Source organism: Zootoca vivipara, chromosome 11, assembly GCF_963506605.1.
Source record: "Zootoca vivipara chromosome 11, rZooViv1.1, whole genome shotgun sequence".
Taxonomy (NCBI): domain Eukaryota; kingdom Metazoa; phylum Chordata; class Lepidosauria; order Squamata; family Lacertidae; genus Zootoca; species Zootoca vivipara.
The window spans coordinates 34,091,319-34,112,969 of NC_083286.1; the positions used below are offsets into that span (position 1 = coordinate 34,091,319).

The window sequence follows — 21,651 nt, forward strand, 5'->3', positions numbered from 1 at the left end:
TCTTTGTCTCTTGTTTTGGGAATTTAGAGTGATTGTTCATTGTTATTTTGATGGTAGCATCACATCTTGTCTTTCCAATAACTATCCTAGATGCTCTAGTAACCTCCTTCACTGCACCATTTGCGAATGGCACTTGAATTTTGGAATTGTTAATGGAGTGGTGAGTCAACTTTCAGCAGTCGCTTGCGATGGGAAAAACACAAACATAGGTGCCCAGGGAGGAATTAACCCACTTATTGAAATAGACATTGGCCGGCCATTGCAATGGAGTATTTCCCTCCTTCATGCCAATGAACTGCCTCTACTACATCTCTTCATTGAACTAGATGGATCCACATTCCAAAATGATGCTACCATAGGAGCAGGGTCTAAATATTAACCTATTTGTCCCAAATTTGAAATTTGACTACGGTATGTTTATACCATATGCCTGAGATAAGATCAAGGGAGGAAACATTTTTGAAAAAAAAATTATGATCCACCCTATTCCCCATGCTGTCTATGAAGCCCATGGGAACTGTCATTTGAAGTGAAGTCATAAGTATGTGAAGGACAACTAACTCTGTTTCATCTGAATCAGGAAAGGCAGCTGAGGTGCTAGGCCGGTGTTTAGAAGCTGGATGTGGGTCAGCAAATCGAAACTCAATCCTGAAAAGATTCAGAGGTTGTATTAGACTAAATTATTATTATTACTTAGGTTGCTTCCACAGAAGAACTTCATATTACAAATGTGTTGTTCTGATCTGATTTTTCTCTGCATTCATCTGACACATTAGCTTCCATGCATTCATTCAACGTTCATTGCTGTTCTGCCATCCATACCAGCAAGCATAGGTTGATGGAATGTACGGTACCTGCCCTGTGTTTTTCTGTCCTTCCTCTCTCACACTCCTCCCTTGACTTTTGCTACCTTTTCCAGTGCTGGGCATGCATGTAGTTCTGAACCAGAGTGTGCATACTTTTAAAAATTAATTACCAAGAAGTGTGCAAAAGGAAATACTATCTACCTTAAACACCCAGCTAATGTTTCATGATGGTTATACTGGAGGTTTCCTTTGGTGTTGGGGTCTTTAGAACCAAATGGCTGGGTTGTACTCTAGTGCAGAGCAAATGGAAAGGGGTGCAAAGATACCTATCACCCACCAAAACATAATCACACGTGACAAAAGACAGAAGGCACTAAGGAGTGGTTGTAGATAACAAACTTCCAGCTGTTAAAAAAGTAGGAGCTGGAATTTTGACCAGGATGTGCTTGACTTGAGGTGGGAGCAATACCGATTCCACAATAAACTCATATACAGTAATTAATTTTCTAGAGCTCCAGCGCCACTGTCTTTTCCACTACACATTTTCTGGTGAACCTGCAGCAGTATAAAATGTGCCTGTTTGCCACAGAGAGCCCAAGACGGAAAATGGGAAGTTGAAGCCTGGCTTCTTCCTGCATTGCCCTTTCTTATTGCATCAAATATATCAAAAATTATCTAAAAGACTTGGGGTGTATTTTTTATTTATTTAGGTGGCGGCTTTATTATCCCTGGCGATGAAATAGTCAGCCTGTACCTGCGGACTAGAGGTTTCTGTTCCTTGAGCGTCCTGCTAATTTAAAAGGCAACTTTCTTTCCTTGCCCTCCAACGAAGGGGGCGCCTAGCATGACGGACCCCTCCGGGCAGCCACAGAGTCCCCCCATTTCTGCTTTCCCAGCCCTCAGGCACTTTCCCTGCCCAGTCGCCGCCCTCCGCTTGGCGGACGCAGGCGCGCCTCCCCGCCCGGTGCTGAGGGGGCTTCTTCTCCACCCCAGAGGGCGCGCTTGCCTCGCACAGGACGGCGCGCTGGCCGGGTAAAGAATCCTCTCGTTCCCTTCAGAAGCGGAGACCGAAGGGAAAGAGGGAAAAAATCACCGCGCGGCTCCCGCTCAAGGTCACTCCGGGCAGCCCCAACCCAGCGACGTCAACCCCCGACGCCGAAGGGAGGCGGCCCGGCTGTCGCCCAGCGGCGCAGCGCCTCACTCCGCGCGCCCCAGCGAAGAGAAGGCGGCACTCCGCGAGCCCCTCTGCTTGGAGGTATTCGCCGCGCTTCTTGTGCCGCCAGCAACCTCTCTCGGGTCAAGAGGCGGGGGTGGGTGGGGAGAGAGAGAGGCGGGGGGGTAGCCTATCCATGGGTGCCGTGGCGGGAATGGCGGCTGGGGCCGAGGTGGAGGAGGCGAAAGAGAGGTTCCCTTTCCCCCAGAGCGCCAATGATAGGCTGGGGCTTTCCTGCCTCCGGGTGCATTAGGCAAGGGTCGACGCTTTCCCCATCCTCAGGGTAACAGCTTGGATATTGCAGCTTTTCTCTCTCTCCCCCTCACAGCTCCCTGTCATGCTAACGCGCTCCTCTTGGTGGCGCTTAAGGTGGTGGTTGGGGGGGGGGGGTTGGTACGTGCCGACCATCACGGGGGTGGACATGGCGTGCGTAAAAGCGCCTGTTTGTGTCTCGGACTGGGCGCTTGCCCGCCAGGTGTGTCCTTGGAAAAGGCCGCGCTTTTGACTCGTTTCCTTTCCCAGGACTGGGTTGCAGGGGGTCCTCGCTGTGTGCAAGGGGTCGCCGATCTGCACGCGGAGGAATGGGCGCTCTTGCCCCATGCAGTGTGGCCGCAGCTTAGTGGTAGCATCTTGCTGGGCTTGGAAAGTCATTCCCTGCCTCAAACCGTAGAGAGCAGCTGCCGGTCAGTCAGCAGTACCGATGGACCATTGCTCTGCCTCTGTATCAGGCAACTTCCTATGTTCCTACGCTGTCTCCTTTTTACAGGTCATGCTCTCTCTGCCCTTACCTTTAATGGTGAACCAACAACACCCAGGAGCTACCATGTCTGTGTATACGGTGTTCAGGTTGCTGGCCCCAGATCGGATTTGTATATTCCCTTCCTTACCTGCTAACTGTAGTTGGATGGCACAATATTTATTGTTTTACTAGCAAACTGTTTTCCCTTCTTTCACAAACACTGCACACAATGGGCTTTGGCATTCTTAATGTTTTGTTATGGGAAAGGGGATGCATACAAACTGCAAAAAAAAGTTAGCAGTCTAAATGGGGAAATATGCATACTTGCAGAAAAGAATGTTTCAGAGTCATCGTTGAACTCATTCTTCAGTAGGGGCATGCCAACAAATCCTTTAGGGGTGTTTTGCTCCTGTTGACTCTGCATTTTAAAAAAAGAATATTTCATTTATTTCCTGCCTTTCCTCTAAGGAGCACCCACTTCTGCATTTTATTTGCACAACCACCTTGCAAGTTGGTTAGGCTGAGACTCAGTGACTGGCTCATGGTCACAGCTGAGCGGATATTTGAACCAGGTCTCCCAAATGCAATTAAATACTTTAACAAATGTGCCTATTTAATTATTTTAAAAAATAGCTTCAGATTTAACTGCAGAAGTGCTTCCAGCCATATGTACCCTAATCTTTTCTTGTAAGTTTCAAAGGTGCATTTGTGCATGGCTGCTTGCTAAGGCACACTTTTATCTGCATCTCTGGCAGGCAAGCAGTGACTCTCCTGATGTTATTGGACAGCAACTCCCATCATCCTTTGCCCTTGGCTGTGCTCTCTGGGGCTGATGGGAGTCAAAGTCCAACAACACCTGGAAGGCTGAAGACACTTCACCCCTTGTCTATGAGCTACATGTTCCTCCTGTGTTTATCTTTTCTTCAGACATTATCAATAAACATCTATACTGAATTTAAAAAGTCACTTGTGCATCTGTCTGGCAGGAATCTATTAACATCCGGAGCTGCTCTTGATTTTGAATAATGTCTAGCATTTAATGCTATCAGTCTTTAGCATAGATAACTGCATCTATTGGAAGGTATGCAGCACATGTCATATGCAATCTCCTGCTTGCGTTGTAGGTGGAAGCCCCTTATTCATTTCTTTGTCCTTATTTTTTGATGGAATGAGGACCTCACATCTCATTGTATTGTTACCGTAGGAACATAGGAAGTTGCTGTGTACTGAGTCAGACTACCTGTTCCTCTAGCTCAGTATTGTTTACTCTGACTGGTAGTGGCTCTCAAGGGTTTTAGGCAGGAGTCTTTCCTCCGCTGTATCTGGAGGTGCCAGGGGGTGAACCTGAGACCTTCTGCATGCACGGCATGTGCTCTTCCACTGAACTATGATTCTTTCTCAAAATGCTGTGGTGTTTTGGTTTTGGTTTACAAAGGGGCAGCAACCCTAAAGCTTCAGCAAGTTTTAACAAACTAAAAATTATTCTTTATAAGCACACACACACTTGCTTATTTGCAAGATGATTATTATTAACCAGTTAAAGTTCCTCATTCAATAAAGTTTTAGTTTCCTTAGTTTTCAGTGGGAGTCTGCAGGTGGCAGGTATCTCATATTCTAACCCAGGTCCAGCTACACTTGGGTTGCTGTCCTGTACGCAATTACTTGAGAGTAAGCCCCTTACTTCTGAAATGTATGGAAGCAAAGCTCACTGTTGGTGATGGCGAAGTCCCTTGGAGTTCTGGTCAGTCATTACAGCTGATGAGTTGGCTTTAAACAGGATTTAATCACAACTCATTTTAGCTAATTCTGTGTTAGTGTCTGGAAATTAATTCAGAGAGATTAATTCAGAGGTTTCTACTGAATCCTGTTCATGTTTACAGTGGTACCTCGGTTTATGAACACAATTGGTTCCGGAAGTCTGTTCATAAACTGAAGCGTTCATAAACTGAAGCAAACTTTCCCATTGAAAGTAGTGGAAAGTGAATTAATCCGTTCCAGATGGTCCGCGGAGTAAGCGTTCATAAACTGAAGCAAACTTTCCCGTTGAAAGTAATGGAAAGTGGATTAATCCGTTCCAGACGGGTCCGCGGAGTACTTAAACTGAAGCGTTCATAAACTGAAGCATGGGTGTAATTGGTTCCGGAAGTCTGTTCATAAACTGAAGCGTTCATAAACTGAAGCAAACTTTCCCATTGAAAGTAATGGAAAATGAATTAATCCGTTCCAGATGGGTCCGCAGCGTTCATAAACCGAAAATTCATAAACCGAGGTGTTCATAAACCGAGGTTCCACTGTACTTCAAAGTCTCATGGAGTTATTCTTGAGTAAATACACATTGGGTTGGAGCATAGCTGCCAAGTCTCCCACTGAAAAATGCGGGATCAGCAGCGGCGCGGCACTGGAAGTCGCTTCTACGCATGTCTGGACATGCGTAGAAGCAACTTCCGGTGCCGGCGCTGCCCGATTTCTGGTACCCAGACATGGGTAGCGCGGCACCGGAAGTCGCTTCTATGCATGTCCGGACATGCGTAGAAGCAACTTCCGGTGCCACTCTGCCCAGTTTTCAGTGCCCAGGCACGGGGGGAACAGCACCGGAAGTCGCTTCTACGCATGTCCAGACATGCGTAGAAGCGACTTCCGGTGCTGCGCTACCCATGTCTGGGCACCGGAAATCAGGCGGCGCCAGTACCCAAAATGGAGCCTCTGGCAGGTAGGAAATCCGGGGGATTTCCGGGATTTTTTTCCATTCGGGAGAACAGCGGGAAACGGATTAAAATCTGGGGGTTTCCCATGAAAAACAGGAGACTTGGCAGCTATGGATTGGAGCCACAGTGTACATCATAATCTTTTCTACTGTTTTGACTTCATAATTCCCACGGCATGTGACCCTAGGTTCACTAATATTTCGAATCCTAGTTTCCTCTCGCCTTTGCTGCAGTTCACTGTGGGTAAATTTGGGTAGCACATAAATGCCAGATCTTCAAATTGTACAGTTGTCACATTCTACATTGAGACAATGTGGGGGTTGTGGGAATGGCAAGCTTTGATGACTTCATCAAAAACCAAATAGGCACTCTTAATGTGTTATGGTAGAACTTCCTTAATTTTACAAATTAAAGTTCGTTGAAAATGAAACTATATAAATTTTCTAACATAGGCGCTAGATTTCCCAATGTGAAACCCACAACAGAGAGTTCTTTGTGTTCATTCTTTCATGGTATTGAAAGAATTAAAAAAATATGCCCGACTTCCCTTTTATATATATTTGTGTCTGCTAAATTACATTGCTACAAGATTGGTGAGGAAAGGACACTTCCCCAAAACAGCAATAAAGAGGTCCATATTTTTCTTTTATGTAGACTTTATAGCATTTCAAATTATTTCCATTTGTCCTAGTCTTATGGCTTTCTATCATGTTTTAGAAGGGAAGTATGAAGCTTTGTTTATGGAAGGCTTTATTCTGCTTCCAGTTTGATACTATAAATTTACCAAACGTAGAAAGAAATCACTTGTGGAAAAACCTCCATGCACAAGCATCCTATCTGTGAGTGGGGCACTTTTCGTTGCAGTGTCTTTAGGGACTTAAGGCTATGCTGCCCTTTAGCACACCCGAGGATCTGGAATGCCAAACTAAACTACACAGGATGTGTATGTTGCTTTTTCTCTCTCTGCCACCCCGTTCAAGGCACAAGGGCATTGTTTCCCATTCCTGTATCCCATCCTGAGCACAATTATTTTACACATGTAAAACCTCTGCAAACCGCTTAGAGGTTCTATTTACAATTAAGTGACATACAAATTATCTTAAATACATAAAAGCTCATACTCCTCTAAGTGTTCCGTTCTTTTAAATATCCCCACAATAGAGAACAATGATGTTTTTCCCTTGTGGTGGAGTAAAAGAGCTGTCGTTGTGTTATGAAAATCTTACAGAGCCCCTTGCAAATTCTTCACAGTGTATAGCAGGCATCCCCAAACTGCGGCCCTCCAGATGTTTTGGCCTACAACTCCCATGATCCCCAAACTGCGGCCCTCCAGATGTTTTGGCCTACAACTCCCATGATCCCACAGGACCAGTGGCTGGGGAAGATGGGAATTGTAGTCCAAAACATCTGGAGGGCCGAAGTTTGGGTTGCCTGGTGTATAGCTTTTAGGCATTTTATGCATTGTGGGCTTAAAACACAGCTAAGTTGTTCTTTTTCCCATTTGGATCGAAGCTGGTTTGGAGAAAATACACATGATCAAAGCACAGCGTTTCCTAAGAAATTACAAGATAGATACAGGAAAGATGTGAGTTAACATTGGGTGTACACTGCTTCCTAGGCTGCAGTGGGGATGCACTGGATACAGAGTAAACAGGAATGTGTACACAGCATTAATTACCCTACCCTACAGCAATGTTCATTGCCTGATTTATCACTTCAAGAAGCTTATATTAGCCTACAAGGGGCTTATTGGGCAGTTTCTCATATGAGCACTGGACAGATCCAGACCTGTTGAGCTGTAGCAAAGGCTTCATACACCATACATGTAAAAAAACATTAGTTCCTGCAGGGAATCCTGGGAACTGTAGGTTACCCCTTACAGAGCTACTATTCCCAGCATCCTTAAACAAAGCACCATGTGACTTGTTAAGCTCCACCCCACGTGTTGTGTTCCTGGAAGGAGTCTTTTAGTTGTATCCTACACAGTGGACTGGGATATTTTGGCTAGTCTGTGCTGTTCCCCAATACGTCTCCTCCATTATTGAGGGCAGCTGCCTAGAGGTAAGAGCAGGGTTGAAGTGGTAGCCTTATGAGCTGAAGCTGATCACATGGTATAAACCCTCTTATGCAATCCAGCTAGGATAAAGTACTGGGGAAGATGGGGACCTGCTATTTCACCCCCCTCTGGATCATGTATATCACACTGAGGAGTAAAATTCTAGCCTGTTTTGTGCACAATGCAGGTTTGGGGCTAGGAAGCAAACTGCATTTTTCTTCATGGTCTCTCTGCAGTCCTTTATTCCCTTACAAGGAATTCTTGCAATCTTAATTACATTTTTACAGTTATGAAGGTTTGCATTTTGACTTATCAGTGTTGTGACTAGCCACACAAATGAGTTTTTGCTTTCTGATTTAATAGTTGCAAATGGACTTTGGACTTCTGTCCTTCTAAATGCACACAAATCCTTACCTCTTCCTGCCTGCCTGCCATGGTCTCTATTTGTCTATCACATTTATATCCCAAGATGCTCAATGCATCTTACATGGAGTTGGCTTATTTTATCCCCCACAGCACCCCTGTGAGGTACACTAGTCTAAGAAGGATTGCGTAAAGCCTCCCAGAGCTCAGCACTCCAGCCCAACCTTCCCCCAAGCTGCTGCCTTCCAGATGTTTAGGACTCCAACTCCAGCATGGCCAATTATCAGTTGATGGGAGTTGTAGTTTAAAACAGACATAAGCAAACTTGGCCCTCCAGATGTTTGGGGACTACAACTCCCATGATCCCTAATAGGACTAGTGGTCAGGGATGATGGGAATTGTAATCCCAAAACATCTGGAGGGCCAAGTTTGCCTATGCCTGATCTAAAACATCTGGAGGGCACCAGATTTGAGGTAGGCTGCTGTTCTAGCCATGCACCACAAGCTCATCAATGCACCGCAGCCTGTCAATCTCTCTACATTCCGGCTACCCTGAGAGTTTATTCAATTCTACTGAATTAAGTTTACAACATTTACTAGCTTCATTGAAACAAACCTCAAGTCCCTGATGCAGCAAGAGAGAGCCATGTGGATATCTGAGCAGGGGTACCTGCAAATGTGAGCAGCCCTGCCTCAGTACTAGCGATCAACACTGATACATGTCCACCATTGCTTGCAGCCAACACTTTTTTCCAATCTGATCCCCTGAGAACCTACCTTTGGGGCTGGGGAAGGCTGTGAAGGCATGGTAGGAGCTTACTTGTACAATTGTAAACCACTGAGAGCCCTTCACTGCAAATTGCATATTGACCCAGGGACCTCCAAGTGAGAGATGCTGAGGAAGTACACATAGAGGGTTGGGATACACCGTGTTGCTCAAGACACACACATTATTCTTTTACTTCCTTCGGGACCTTAGGAATGGAAGAGGTTCAAACTTTGGACATGAGCTCTCTTTCTCTGGTGAGTCACCGCCCCCTTGCTTATCTGTGTGAAGTGCCTTGTCTTTGCAGCCTATGCTTGAGGTTCCTGGTAGTTATTTGCATTTGTAAAAGATCCAAGAAGACTAGCCTTATTCATCATTTGTTGTTTGTGCAAAGTGTGCACCTTCACCACACTTCCTAATAGGGAATTCCCACTTGTTGTGCTCCAAACTCTCCAGCCATGGAGGGAGAAGGCTATGGCCCTACGCCACACATGTTGATAAATGTGAACTATATTCCAGTTTATGTACTCCTGGGGTTAATGCCACAACTGGTTGCAGAGTTGGTCAGACTCTCCTGCCACCCATTGTACCTGGTGGGGAGGTGGTAACAGAGAGGGGAAAGGTGGGACTTGCATGTTGAGCTTTACCCTGACTACTTCAGTGAAAGTATTTTCAAATTGAGCTGCCTCTTATTCTGATGTAACATGGCATTCTCATAGGCAAGACCACCCCCTGAGCAAGCAGAGGATTTAGCTAACTTCTCCCATGTCATATCCCCAACTCTGCCTGGGAGCAATCCTTTTCCCACCCAGCAGGTGTAAGTAAGGGACAAACTCAATATGTGAATTATCTGTTGTTGCGCTGTGGCTTAATAATCATAGTCCTCTTTTCGTTTTCGTTCTCAGGCCTACTGAAGTGGTAATGTCATTCTGATCTCCATAGAAGAAAACTTGTTATTCCTTGGTTTGAAGAGTGATTTAATAATACAGTAATAATAATAATGTATCCAGTTCCTGGTTCCATGCATGAAGGAGATAATGGACATCCTAGGAAACTTATCTCTTTCCTTTTCGTTTTTGGCATTACGTTGTTATGTGCTGGATTTCTGCTTTCGATGTTTGTGTTGCAGACATGCCCAAGTGGTGCCTTTGGTGACTGTAAAGGAGCCCTCAAAATCATTGGGCCTCTGCTTGCTGTTACTGGACTAGTTTGTATAATTCTGGCACAATCGAGAGCTAAAGGCTACCTCAGAGAGGTGCAATTGCAAGATGACCAGGTGTACGGGTTTGTTTTTTGTCGAGGAAACTGCCAGTTTGCTCAGTTCCTTGTCTTTGGTTTTTTATTTTTAACTAGTGGGATGCTAATCAGCGTCCTTGGCATTTGGATTCCGGGATGTAGCCCAGGCTGGCGCTATCAGCAGTTTAACCATAGCAATGCTTCTGATGTTGAACTCCAGGATTGTGGATTTCATTCTGTTCAGACCATGGGACCTTTGATTGTGCTCATTGGGTTGTGTTTCTTTGTGATAGCTCACATTAAAAAGAAACAAAACATAAATTTCGTCCATGAGTCTTCTGTCAATGAAGAAGAGCAGCTGGATCCTGAATCATTTCAAGTTACAGTGGGTAAGTGAATGACACAGCCAAGAAGTCTTCCAAGTGGGCAGTCCCTAGATGTCAGCAACAGGTGGATTAGGAGGGGAGGGAAGAATTTTGGAACTGGAATGTGGGAATGGTAGAAGAAGAAGAAGTCAGGGTGGGTAAGAAGATAAACCCCAGAATCTAATACGGAAAGTGTAGTTGCAAGGACTACTTTTGAAGTACAGTACACTCCTCAAAACAATGGTGAAATTAATGAGAGAACTGGATTCTATTTTACAAAGTATAATAGCAATATTACTTCACATTGTGTCATGAGCACTTGTCTCAATAGGCCCAACAACAGCATTTTAGACCTTCCGATTTATGGTTTCACACCATTTGTATGTCTAGATGAATGCAGATCTTAAAGCTTTAATCTCCAAGCATTTTCAAAATATTTTAAGTTGCCCTGTGATCCTTTTGATGAAGGGCAGTGTGGAAATTTAATAAATAATAACAATATTCTGCATGCTAATAAAAGTACAATTGTTTTCCAACAAAGTGTAGCAGGGAAAGACTGATAAGAGTTTAATCAAATGCTTTGAAGATGCCCTAATGCCTGGGAGCGATAATTCTTAATGAAATACACTTCACAAGCAGGGCTATCTTGTGTGTTGCTCCAAAGAGAACTGCAGATAAATTTGACCTTAAAATTTTGGATTTTTCTTTTGTAGGTGATACTGTAATGGTATTCCCACCACCGCCACCACCTTATTTCGCTGACTGTCCACTGCAAACAATAACTCCTTGCGTGGTAACAAGTGATTTGCCTTTAAGTGAAAATCCTCCACCGTACCACAGCACTTTTATTAATTGGTAAGATCATTTGTACTTTTAAATTTGAGCATTTTGAACATTTTGCACATGGGCTAATGCACAGGTTGCCAAAGTGGGCACCAGTGGGCATATCAGTACCTCAGGGGGCACCCACGAAAGGTCCCAGCAAAAATCTCTTCAGAAGTCAACAATACATGAGACCCTGTTTGCTGCTGCTGCTCAGTTCCTGTTTGCTACATTGGCAATGTCCCCTCCGACATTGGGCCGGCTCTCTTAACAAGGTCCACATTTCACTGGATTCCAGGATTGGGTATCCACCCTTACTTTCATTCTAAATAGAAGAAACGTGCAAAGAGGTTCTCACAGTGAGCAAGCACAGAATTGGCTAATGTAGCTATTTCCCCCCTCTTGGGGTTGGTGGAATTCCTGCTCCATTTCGAGGTCTTGGCTCTTTCTCTGGTCTTTTAAATGTGGCGGCCGTTTTGAGTTGTGCCACACAGCCCACAATGCCCACTAGTCAAAGAAGATTGGCACATCCATTACCAGAGAAGATCGGTAATGGATGTGCTTAAAATAAGGGTCAAACTGGACTTTACATGAAAGACCAACAATCATAGCTGCCAAGTTATCCCTTTTTTTAAGGGATTTTCCCTTATGCTGAATAGGCTTCCTCGCGAGAAAAGGTAAAAATTGGCAGCTATGCCAACAATTGGCGCTCCAAATACCTTCTTCTCTTCTTTTTTGTTTAGATTAGAAAGCAGCCATGAGGGTTGGGCGGGAGTGGGTGGGTGGGTGGGTGTGAGGACGCAGGAGAGAAGATTGAACGGGTACATGGCAATGTCGTTTGGGTTTGCCAGCAGGCCTATTCGGTTGTGGAAACCAGGCATCCCCAAACTCGGCCTTCCATATGTTTTGGGACTACAACTCCCATCGTCCCTAGCTAACAGCACCAGTGGTCAGGGATGATGGGAATTGTAGTCCCAAAACATCTGGAGGGCCAAGTTTGGGCCAAGTTTTTAAGAGGAGCCAGCCAGTCATTTCTATGATTTTGTATTTTTTAATTATACTTTATGTTTTATTCGCCTACATAGTTTGCTGTATACCACCTCATATTTTATATGAAGGGGCGGGCTATTAATATTTTAATTAGTAAATAATCAGATTCTTAGTTTTCTCAGCGCCTGGATGCCAGACCTAATGCTATGCTGATGCCAACTCCCTGCAAGAATGTAAATGTCATAAACAAGTTAAACAAGTCACAGTCATTCCATCTGAATGTACACTTCACATGACATCATTTCCATCATTATATTTCAGCCCCTTTGTCCTATCTTTTCTGAATCTACCAGAAAGGAATTCAATAAGCCTTTGTATCCCATGGCATGATTGGGATACACTTCTACATTGACCATGGGCGATGATATATATATGAAGCAATTTGTCATGTGCAAAGTACTCTTTGGCCTCTACCAGTTAGAATTAAACTGGCTGTATCCATGCCAGATGTAATTTTACCACAATTTTATCATTGCTTTTAGCCACATTGAGTATTATATGTAGAAAGGCGGGGTATAAATCGAGATAACAAATATAGAGAGATTAAATATGCAGGGCCGGCTCTAGGTAGAGTCCCGGTGCCGCGCAGAAGCCATTCTGCGCCCTGCGAGGGCGGGGGCGCCGGAGCGATCTTTGCCCCTCAGCGCCAGGGCGCCTGACCTGCTCGAGACTGCCCTGTAAACATGCCAAATCATGTACCCTTTCGTTATTTCTTTGCAGAGCACAGAATGCTGATGCATCAAACCTGGTTGCTTGAAGAGAGAATGAGCTACTGTATACAATGTCAGGATGTGATTCACCTTCTGGGAACTTAATCCACACACTCTCATCCCTCGGAGCCATCTCAAAATTGTAAGGGCAAACGAGCAGCTGTAAATAATGAATGTGTCTTTTCTTCCTCTCCTTACATCACCCAGATGATCCATTGCCATCCACTTTGAACCAGCTGTAAGAAATACTCAAGAGGGAAGGTGTATAAAAAGGGGAGAAAAAGAGGACTGTTAAATTACAGGGTGAAAATAGCCTGGAAGAGAGATGGGGGAGCTTTGAGCCAGCAAGGAGAGCAGCAAGCTCCACGGGCAAGAAAATAGGAGGCCTGCCAAGCCAAGACTTCTGTTACTGGAAAACGAAGCCAAGGCAATCTACAGTTTCCAGAGAAATACTTGGGACACGAAGGACCCAGCACCTTAACACCTCTTCATTTGGCACCTTGTATGTAACTGGAATACCCAAAGCAATGTACGTCTTAAGTCAGCTACCATCTGAACGTAGTGCTATGGCACACATCAAGCCGAAGGAGGACAAAATCTATTGGGCTTTGCCTTTCTGTTTCCTTTTCCCTTTTCCTTTTTTGGCTGTTGACAAACTCAAAAGTAAAGACACTGGAGACCCGAGAGCACAGAGTATGTTGTGTGTGTGTTTGGGCTGACCCTCATGTTAACAAATTGTACATGTGAGATTTTCAGTTGATTAAACATTATGGCACAATGTACGTGGTGACTGTAGCACTTGAGTGGTGTGACCAACGGCAAGTTTTAGCCTGTAGAAATAAGAGCCGAACTGCAAGTTACGCGGGATCCATGGCTGCTACTCTAGTACAATGTGTCGTTATGAAACCTTCAGTGTTTCCCCACTTGTAGCTCATTGGCTGCTGCATACAGCAGGCAGGGAATCTCTGGACATGATAGTATCCCATGGTTCTTATTTAATGTTACTGGGGGAGTGTGTGTCATGGGAGGGGCTCAGTTTGCCAACATCTGCGCTTCCCCTGTAATGGTTGTGGTACCTGCCCGACTGAGGATGGACATGATACAGAGTTATTAAATTATAAATGATGGAGAGAGAATGAGAGAGAAATTCTTCGCCAACTCAAAATATTAGAACTCCGGGGGGGGGGGGGACGACATAGAGTGGACATAGCTGAAGGCAGAAAGTGCTTTTTCACACTGTGCACAATTAAGTTGTGGGCTTTGCTGTCACAAGATGTGGTCATGGCCACCGGTTTAGATGGATTTTTTTAAGGGTTGGGCAAATGATGGAGGATAGGTCCTCTGCCTCCATGATCAGATACTCAATGTCAACAGCAGAAGGGGGGGTGGGGGTCACTATTGTATCCATACCAGGGCTGGCTCTAGGGGTAGACTGGGTGGCGCGGGGGTACCGGTTTGGCAGGGGGGCGCTGCACGGCGAAGCCGCGAGCAAACCACATTGCGCCCGCCCACCAGCCACGGGAAGAAATGGGGCGGGGCGGGGGCGCCGGAGCAATCCGTGCACCACGGCGCCAGGGCGCCCGACCTGCTTAAGACGGCCCTGATCCATACCCTGCCTGTGGGCATCCCAGAAATATTTTGCACACCAGTTTTGCAAACTGTATGCCTTGGTCTGCTCAAGCAGAGCTGCCCATTGGAGCAGCAGGATTGATATTATTTTACTGAATTTCTTCTCCACCCTTCACCATAAGGTCCCAGGGCAGGTTATGACAAAGACAAAATACTAAAATCCGTTAAAACAACTGAAGAATAGGTGGGCCATGCACAAATACATAACACTTGTTATAGCCTAGCTCTGGGACCTATCTGCCACTTAGTCCAACAGCAGCAATTGGAACTGACTTGTGCCGCTCTTCCTCTTATGTACTTTAATCTGCGTTGTCTAAGTGTCGAAGCTGCAACCGAAGAGTCAATTAAAAAGTAGTTCTACAAACATTTTGCCTCTTTCTTAAAATGTTGACACTGAACAGCTACCAATTGCTGAATTATTTGGGTCCAGAGTCTGAAATGCATTGAAACGGAAAGCAAGAGTCTTTTGCATTCCTACTAACAAATGCTTTGGTGTCTAATTCAGAGCATTTGCAGTCATTACATAAGTCATAATCCCCATGAACATCAGTTTTAGCTGGTGGTTAAGAGCACTACAGCAGACATGAAGAGAGTTAATGCTCTAACCCTTCAACTGTGGTAATGACTGATTTCATGCGAATTGCTCTTAGTGTAAATCACAGTGCAGGGCTTATACCAACTGGACCCATTTATTTTTCACTGGGCCTCTTCTGTGAGTTTGACCCCTCTCACTGAAACCTGCTATTTGCTCATCTATAAACCAGGAATTACTAGAGAAGATTTAGCGTAAAGGACACTGCAGGTACCTTGAACTGGCAGGTTTGCAACAGGAAGGTTGAGCTCTAATGAATCCCAGGCAAACTTACTAGAGAGTAAAACACATTGAACATAATGGGGCTTACTTCTGAGTAAACACATGCTGCACTTATTGTGATATACTGTCTTGGGTTTGTTGCTTTGCTTTTGCATGATGCCATTGCAGACTTTAAATATATATATATCTTTTTTTTAATGCTGGGGCACATGTTCGACATGTTTGCTATCATTGACTCCCAAGAACTTCCACAGTACACAGATTTTTAATTTAATACACATATTTCTTATAAAACATAAAAAACCTTATTACAATGAAAATGTAATCTGCAAAGCAAGTAATCAAAACAGTCCAAAATCCAGCCTCTGCAGAAAATGCTGAACACTTTCTCACGAGTAGGAAGGTTTAGCAGTGCCCTGATTGTGGAATATTCATAATGCTACTTGCTAGGTGCCCAGTTTGCTATGAACTGTATGTTTTTACAAGCCTCCAATACGAAATAAACTTACTCATGACTGAGTGAGCACCAATAAAATCAATTTCAGTTAGAAGCATGGTAGAGTGCTTTTGCAGAGCTTTCATTAGATGACAATTCAAGTAGTTATGCAGAAAGACGTTCTCCCCCAATTCTGTCATGAGTTAGGAGTTTAAATAAAGTTAAATACTAATATACTACTCCAAAAATGGAGAGGGAAATAAGATGAGCAGGCAAAAAAGTCTTCCTTTGTCTGTAGCCAGTGACTGTGAGAATGTTCCCCACAGGGCATTTGAGAGGCAGGGAAGGGAGTATTTTGAAAGATACTACAAGGGTTAAGAAGCTGGTGTTACTCTCTGAAGCCTGTACTAATGTAGTTAGGCATGTTGAACATACAAACGCTGATGGCAGCATTCTGCCTGGAGATTTTACAAGGAGAGACACTATAAAGAGCAGTTTCTTAGAAGGTGTGCTAATCTCAACTTTGCAGTGCCAGCCGGGGAACAGCAACTATAAAATGAAATCATAGAACTGAACTTCCTATTACAGTTCTGACCCAAAAGAAGAAAGAATCCTTATGAGAAACAAATGTGTTGTAAAATGCAACAATGAATAAACACCTTTTGGCACGCTTCATAAGGGCTGGGCCACGCGGTCTGAGAAGACTCTTGCAAGGTCACCTTTGCATGCTGCAAGAGAAGAAATAGCAATTCAGAAAGATGTGCAAATCTGATAGGAATCCGGTTAGGGCAGATACATACAGCTGCCCACCTGCTACTGCCAGGGAAGTCTGCAGAAGGCCCCTTCAAGCCTGTAGCCAACCCTGAATAAAAGGTATTGTCTGTTGTAGGGCAGTAGATGCTCCGAGTGGGTGCTGTAGTGTTGCCAATTGTGTTGTCTTCGTCTCTCCACCCTAGTTTGCCAAGACCAGTGTCTAGCCCTCGGATTCTGTGCTAGACCTAGGTCTTGCTAAGATTCAGTGGCCTTGGCTGATGCAAGGAAAGGGGTGGGGAAATTACCTAGGCTGCACTTTGCAGCCTCTAAGTGCATTAGGGCAGCAGAAGCAAGCTCCACTTAAATCCTGTAGTCAGGGTGGTACTATGATGAGTTGAGTAGGTTTAAAATGTGAAACTTGGCATAGGTTCAGATAATTTTTTTTCTTTATTTTTATTATAAAAAGCCCAAATCTGGATTGCCTTGTCAAGCTTTTAGTTTTAGAATGTAAAGTGCAGGTGTTGGCAGAGCAGGAAGTGAGGAGGCGGGTGTCCGCATTCCTGACTTTGTTTTCCTTGTGGTTTCTGATCTTCCGTATCTTTGTCTCTGTGAACCTTCGGATTTCTTAGTTGCAATCTATGCTTACCTTCGGATAAGGTCTGTTGAACACAGCTTGACTTTCTTCTGAACAGGTTACACTTGTGCTTGTCTGGGGAGCTGGGCAGCAATACTAACCAGTTATCACATTAGTGGTTCTTGCCCATTGTCACTGGTAGGGCAGAAGGCAGAGAGCCCAACAGTAGGTGGCGCCAGAGCCAATGGCAGGCAGAGCCAACAAATTCTACTTCTGTCCTCTTCTTCCCTGCTGAGTTATATAAGGGTAGCTGAAGAGGAGGGGGGAACTAGCAGGCAGGACCATCTCCTGGACTGATTGTAAGTATAAAGGCAGGCAGGTGCAGGCTGCCTCAGGGCAGACTGCGGTTGGTGGGGCATTGCCCCCTTTTCCCTAATGGAAACATCAGCTGGTGCAGAATGTGGTAACTGGATTGCTGATAGGGGGGCATCTGGCTGACAATATGTGAAACCACCTCCACCGGCTACCCATCTACTACCCAAGCAGGCTGAAGGTCCTTGTCGTCATTTACAAGCCCTGAACAACTTAAGGCCCAGGATACTCCAGGGACTGCCTGAACCCTTTATCCCAGCTCGCTCACTGAGATCACCTGCAGGAACATCGTTGGTCATTCCCCAAATTGGCAAAGCTCCTTTGACAAGAAGCTGAGCCTTTAGTGTCATTGGCCCAGTATTGTGGAATACTCTGCCAACACAGATTCAGCATGTGCTGTCCGTTTCTGAAAACCTTTCAGCTCTGTCAGGCTTATGCAGGGCAAATAAGAGCAAATCTTTCCACCAGAGCTTGTTGTTTCTGATTTTGACTTTTTAAATGTGTTTATGTTGTAAGGTTTTGTTGTGCAATTGTTAACTGTTCTGCTATAATTTATTAATAGTGCTGCGTGTGTGTGTGTGTGTGTGTGTGTGTGTGTGTGTATGTGTGTATATATATATATATATATATATATATATATATATATATATATATATATAAAATTAAGTAAACAGCTTCCCTTACTATCCCCCATAAGATGATTAAGTCCAGAGTCTAACGTTACCCAACTGCACTACTGTGAACAGAGTTCTTATATAACTAGTGCGAACTTTCCACTTGGCATGTCCTACTAAGGACACCCTCCTGCCTAGCTATTCCAGGACAGGTTTGCAGAGTAATTGAATGGAGCGCTGTTAAAGATGCCTTCCTTCCCCTGCGTGTTTTCCTTCACTCCTTGTCAGCCGAGCAGTTCTGAACTCATGGGTGTCCGATGGCGACAAAGCTGGTGCCACACTATTTTTCTCTGGTGCGTTTTGTGGGCTAGTAGGAATTACATTCACCGTGATGGGATGGGCAAAATATGAAAGGGTCACTCGCTTTGAATGGACTCAGTTGCTTGGGCCTGTTCTGTTTCCAGTAGGCGTGACTTTTTTGCAGATTGCTGTGTGCATGTTTAAAATGATTGCTTGCAAATCATGCAGCCCAAGTGAAGGAAGCGCATCTGACAACAGGCCAGACTCCTATTGGACAATCCGTTGTTTTCACTGGGATTAGCCAGCCTATAAACTTCCACGTTGCTACAGTACATCCCTCCTTATTCAGCCCAGGAAGGTATCAGCATGAATTCTCCTAATGCTCATCAAGTATTGAGTCATCCTGAAATTCTTCCATTCTCCGGGCTACTAATTCCCGCTTTGAGCCCTCCTTGTTACTATAATGTCAACCCCCGGCCTGGACAACTCTGCTTTTTCTGCAGGTGAGAATTACTCTGCTTATCTTCCTGCAGAAACCAGAATCGGAAGGTAAGTTGCTATGTGTACATTGCATTTCAGTTGCAAGGTCTTTTACATGCACTGGTTAGTGGTGTTAATGAAACATTGGCATAGTCTTTGCTCAGACAGAATTTCAATTACTGACTTGAAATAAGAGCATTGCCTGAAGCAGCAGCCATAACTGGTTCACAGATATTGCTGTTCCAATTAATTAATGATGTGGCATTCATGGAGCATTTTAATCTTCTATGTGTTGTTATTTCTCTCTGCTAAGAACAATGCCATTTTTTTTTAAATGTACTGTATCTGTTATCTCCGACACAGAATTATTTTCATTTTGTCAAAGTAGCATTAGCAGTGGATTAACAGAGATAGAACTCCAGATTCCTACCCCATAATCTATTTTTCATGCCAGAAAGCTGTAATAGTATGGGGGAAAGGTGTTTCTGAGCATATTCAGAATACGCTTTCTTCAACACTGAGCAAACATATCCCCTCCCCTTCCTATGGTCTTGAAAATTAGTTTAGAAGAGCAGGTCTGCAGTACATGCCCTTCGAAGCTCCACAGCTGTTCTCACACTGGGACTTTACCTGTCCCCAAAGAATGCATTGGTGTTTTGTGACTATCATTCTCTGCAGAGGCGGGCTGTGCAACCTGCATTAAAGGGGGGAGGGGGAAGTTTGGTTTTTTTTAATTAAAAAACCCTGCTTTTGTTAGGCGCCTGAATTTTTGCTTTTCAGTTTATAAAATTCTTCCTATCCCTTCATCAGATTTCCAGGTCAACTGACAGTCTCCAAGAACCTGGAGAGATGCTGAATGAAGATCTTAACAATGACATCTCACCCCCACCATATGAGATACTATTTCCAAAGTGGTCTTAAATATCTTTTTTAAAAAGCAGCTCTGACACTTCTATGTAAGGAACAGAGATTGCTTCTTGAAAACATCCACATCTACTTGAACAAGTAGGAACCAAACAGACTGAGGATTGTATCAAGCCACCTATTGAGGCTTTGGCCTGGTGATAAGGTCTTGCTGAGAACAGGTGTTGCTCATTTACTGCCGGGCACCTGAGACAAATGCAAGTGAACATTCCTTCCAAATGTGAAACATGTTGCATTTGGCTCCATATTTTAAAACCACCTGGCTGGTTGGCCTGCTCACCTAGTTTTTTCCTGAGCTGTTGATTTTCTCTATTCTCAGGAGTCAAAGAGCACGTGAGTGGTTACTCTTGGGTACTGATTTTTAGTCTAAGTCACATGTAGAGCCTAACTTACATTAAGCACAGGTACTCGTATTTCTTTTTAGTTGCCTAGAATTCCTAAAAACTGTGGTTCAAAAGTATTGCTGTCACCTTGCAGCTGAGAGTACGGAAAGCCACTGGTTGGCTTGTGCAGAGGAACAAATAATATGAATTGGTGCAGGCACCCCCAAACTTTGGCCCTCCAGATGTTTTGGACTACAATTCCCATCATCCCCGACTACTGGTCCTGTTAGCTAGGGATGCTGGGAGTTGTAGGCCAAACCATCTGGAGGGCGGCAGTCTGGGGATGCCTGAATTAGTGCTTCAGTCTGCATGCAGTGACATACAGATGCCAGGATTTGGCCAGCTGCCATAACCAGACAAATGGTTCCTATAATTGGCTCTTCCCTGCCTTCCTGGCCAGGTCAGAAGTCCACTAGCAGTTTTGCATGGTGCTGACAGCTGTCACCAGGATCTCTGCACCAGGTCAGTTTTATCAAAGTGTGCCTTGTTGCACTCCTGTTTTGCTGCTCCTGTGATTTTATTTAGTGCTGTGGTTTTCATTTAATCATTGTAGCGATCTATCTACTGTTTTAAATTGTAATATTTTATGAAACCTGCCCTGAGACCTTTTGTATAAGTATTAATTTCTATAGGAGAAATGGGGGGGAGTGGAGGAGGTGCCTACCAAACATCGTTATAAAAATAGCATAGGACAGAAAAGCCAAGGCTAATCCACAGAGCATGGGAAGTAAGCAAGGCGAATTCAAATTCCTAGGGTTGTGTCTGATGAAGTAATTGCGTGAGCAGGATGACTTCCACTTGCACAATAGAACTTTTCCTCTCCTCCATCCCCTCCCCTCCAGCCTCCCCCCAAATCTGCTCTCAGGACTCCCTCAACCCTCCAAAGCAAATTTGGGGGAATGAAGGGGAAACACATGGAGGAGAGGGAGGGTAAATGCCCTTCTGCAGTGACTTGAGGTACATTCAGACATGAGAAATGTTGTGTTAGTTTTCCTGATTATAATATTCTGATATTCCTGTCATACTTCAGTACCTGTTGTGTTATGAAACTGTGGCTTTTTGACTGACATGCCTGCCTCTTATGCTAATTTTCATTTGCACTAATGAATATATTTGGACTATGTCACTAGGCCACCATGTTTTCCTCACATGTGCTTCTGTTCCCCCATGATCTCTACATGAAACCAGCAGAATAGAACAGCAACCTTAGCCTGATTCCCCAAGCACTAAACTATGGCTCAGAGTCACATCTAAGCCATGAGATGTTGGCACAATTGCAGGATCTTTCAGAGGTTAGAATAGGATGCACATGATTCTGTTAAGGAAAGCCACAGTAAGTGGTTTTCTACTTGCGGTCCTCCCTGCTAAGGGACTGCAGTTTGATTTCACATTCACAAGTCTGTTAGATAAAATAATAGTAACAACACTGGGAACCTAGGAGAGTTGATCTATTAAAAATGCTTAGCTGCCCATCTCTTTCCTTTCCTTCTCTGCCCTGAGCAATCTTAAGAAGTATCAGAGTTGGGCCACATTTCCCAAGG

At 44.4% G+C, this 21,651-nt stretch overlaps 2 protein-coding genes across 2 annotated transcripts; both read left to right on the forward strand.

The window, feature by feature from the left end:
* The first annotated feature begins 1,238 nt into the window (after positions 1–1,238).
* On the forward strand, positions 1,239–13,606 carry TMEM171 (transmembrane protein 171). The gene is made up of 4 exons (XM_035099547.2): positions 1,239–2,061; positions 9,554–10,273; positions 10,963–11,104; positions 12,842–13,606. Coding segments are annotated over exons 2-4 (768 nt in total). The 5' UTR covers positions 1,239–2,061; positions 9,554–9,648; the 3' UTR covers positions 12,843–13,606.
* A 4,663-nt stretch (positions 13,607–18,269) lies between these two features.
* Positions 18,270–19,724, forward strand: TMEM174 (transmembrane protein 174). The gene is given in 6 exon segments (XM_035100248.1): positions 18,270–18,332; positions 18,334–18,599; positions 18,601–18,672; positions 18,674–18,797; positions 18,799–18,872; positions 19,622–19,724. Coding segments are annotated over 6 exon segments (702 nt in total).
* Positions 19,725–21,651: the final 1,927 nt, after the last annotated feature.

Excerpts from the sequence above, each read along its gene's own strand:
- TMEM171 (XM_035099547.2), top strand. The coding sequence starts at position 9,649 with ATGTATCCAGTTCCTGGTTCCATGCATGAAGGAGATAATGGACATCCT. Across the intron at positions 10,274-10,962 it reads ATCATTTCAAGTTACAGTGG|GTGATACTGTAATGGTATTC; the intron begins GTAAGTGAATGA and ends TTTCTTTTGTAG.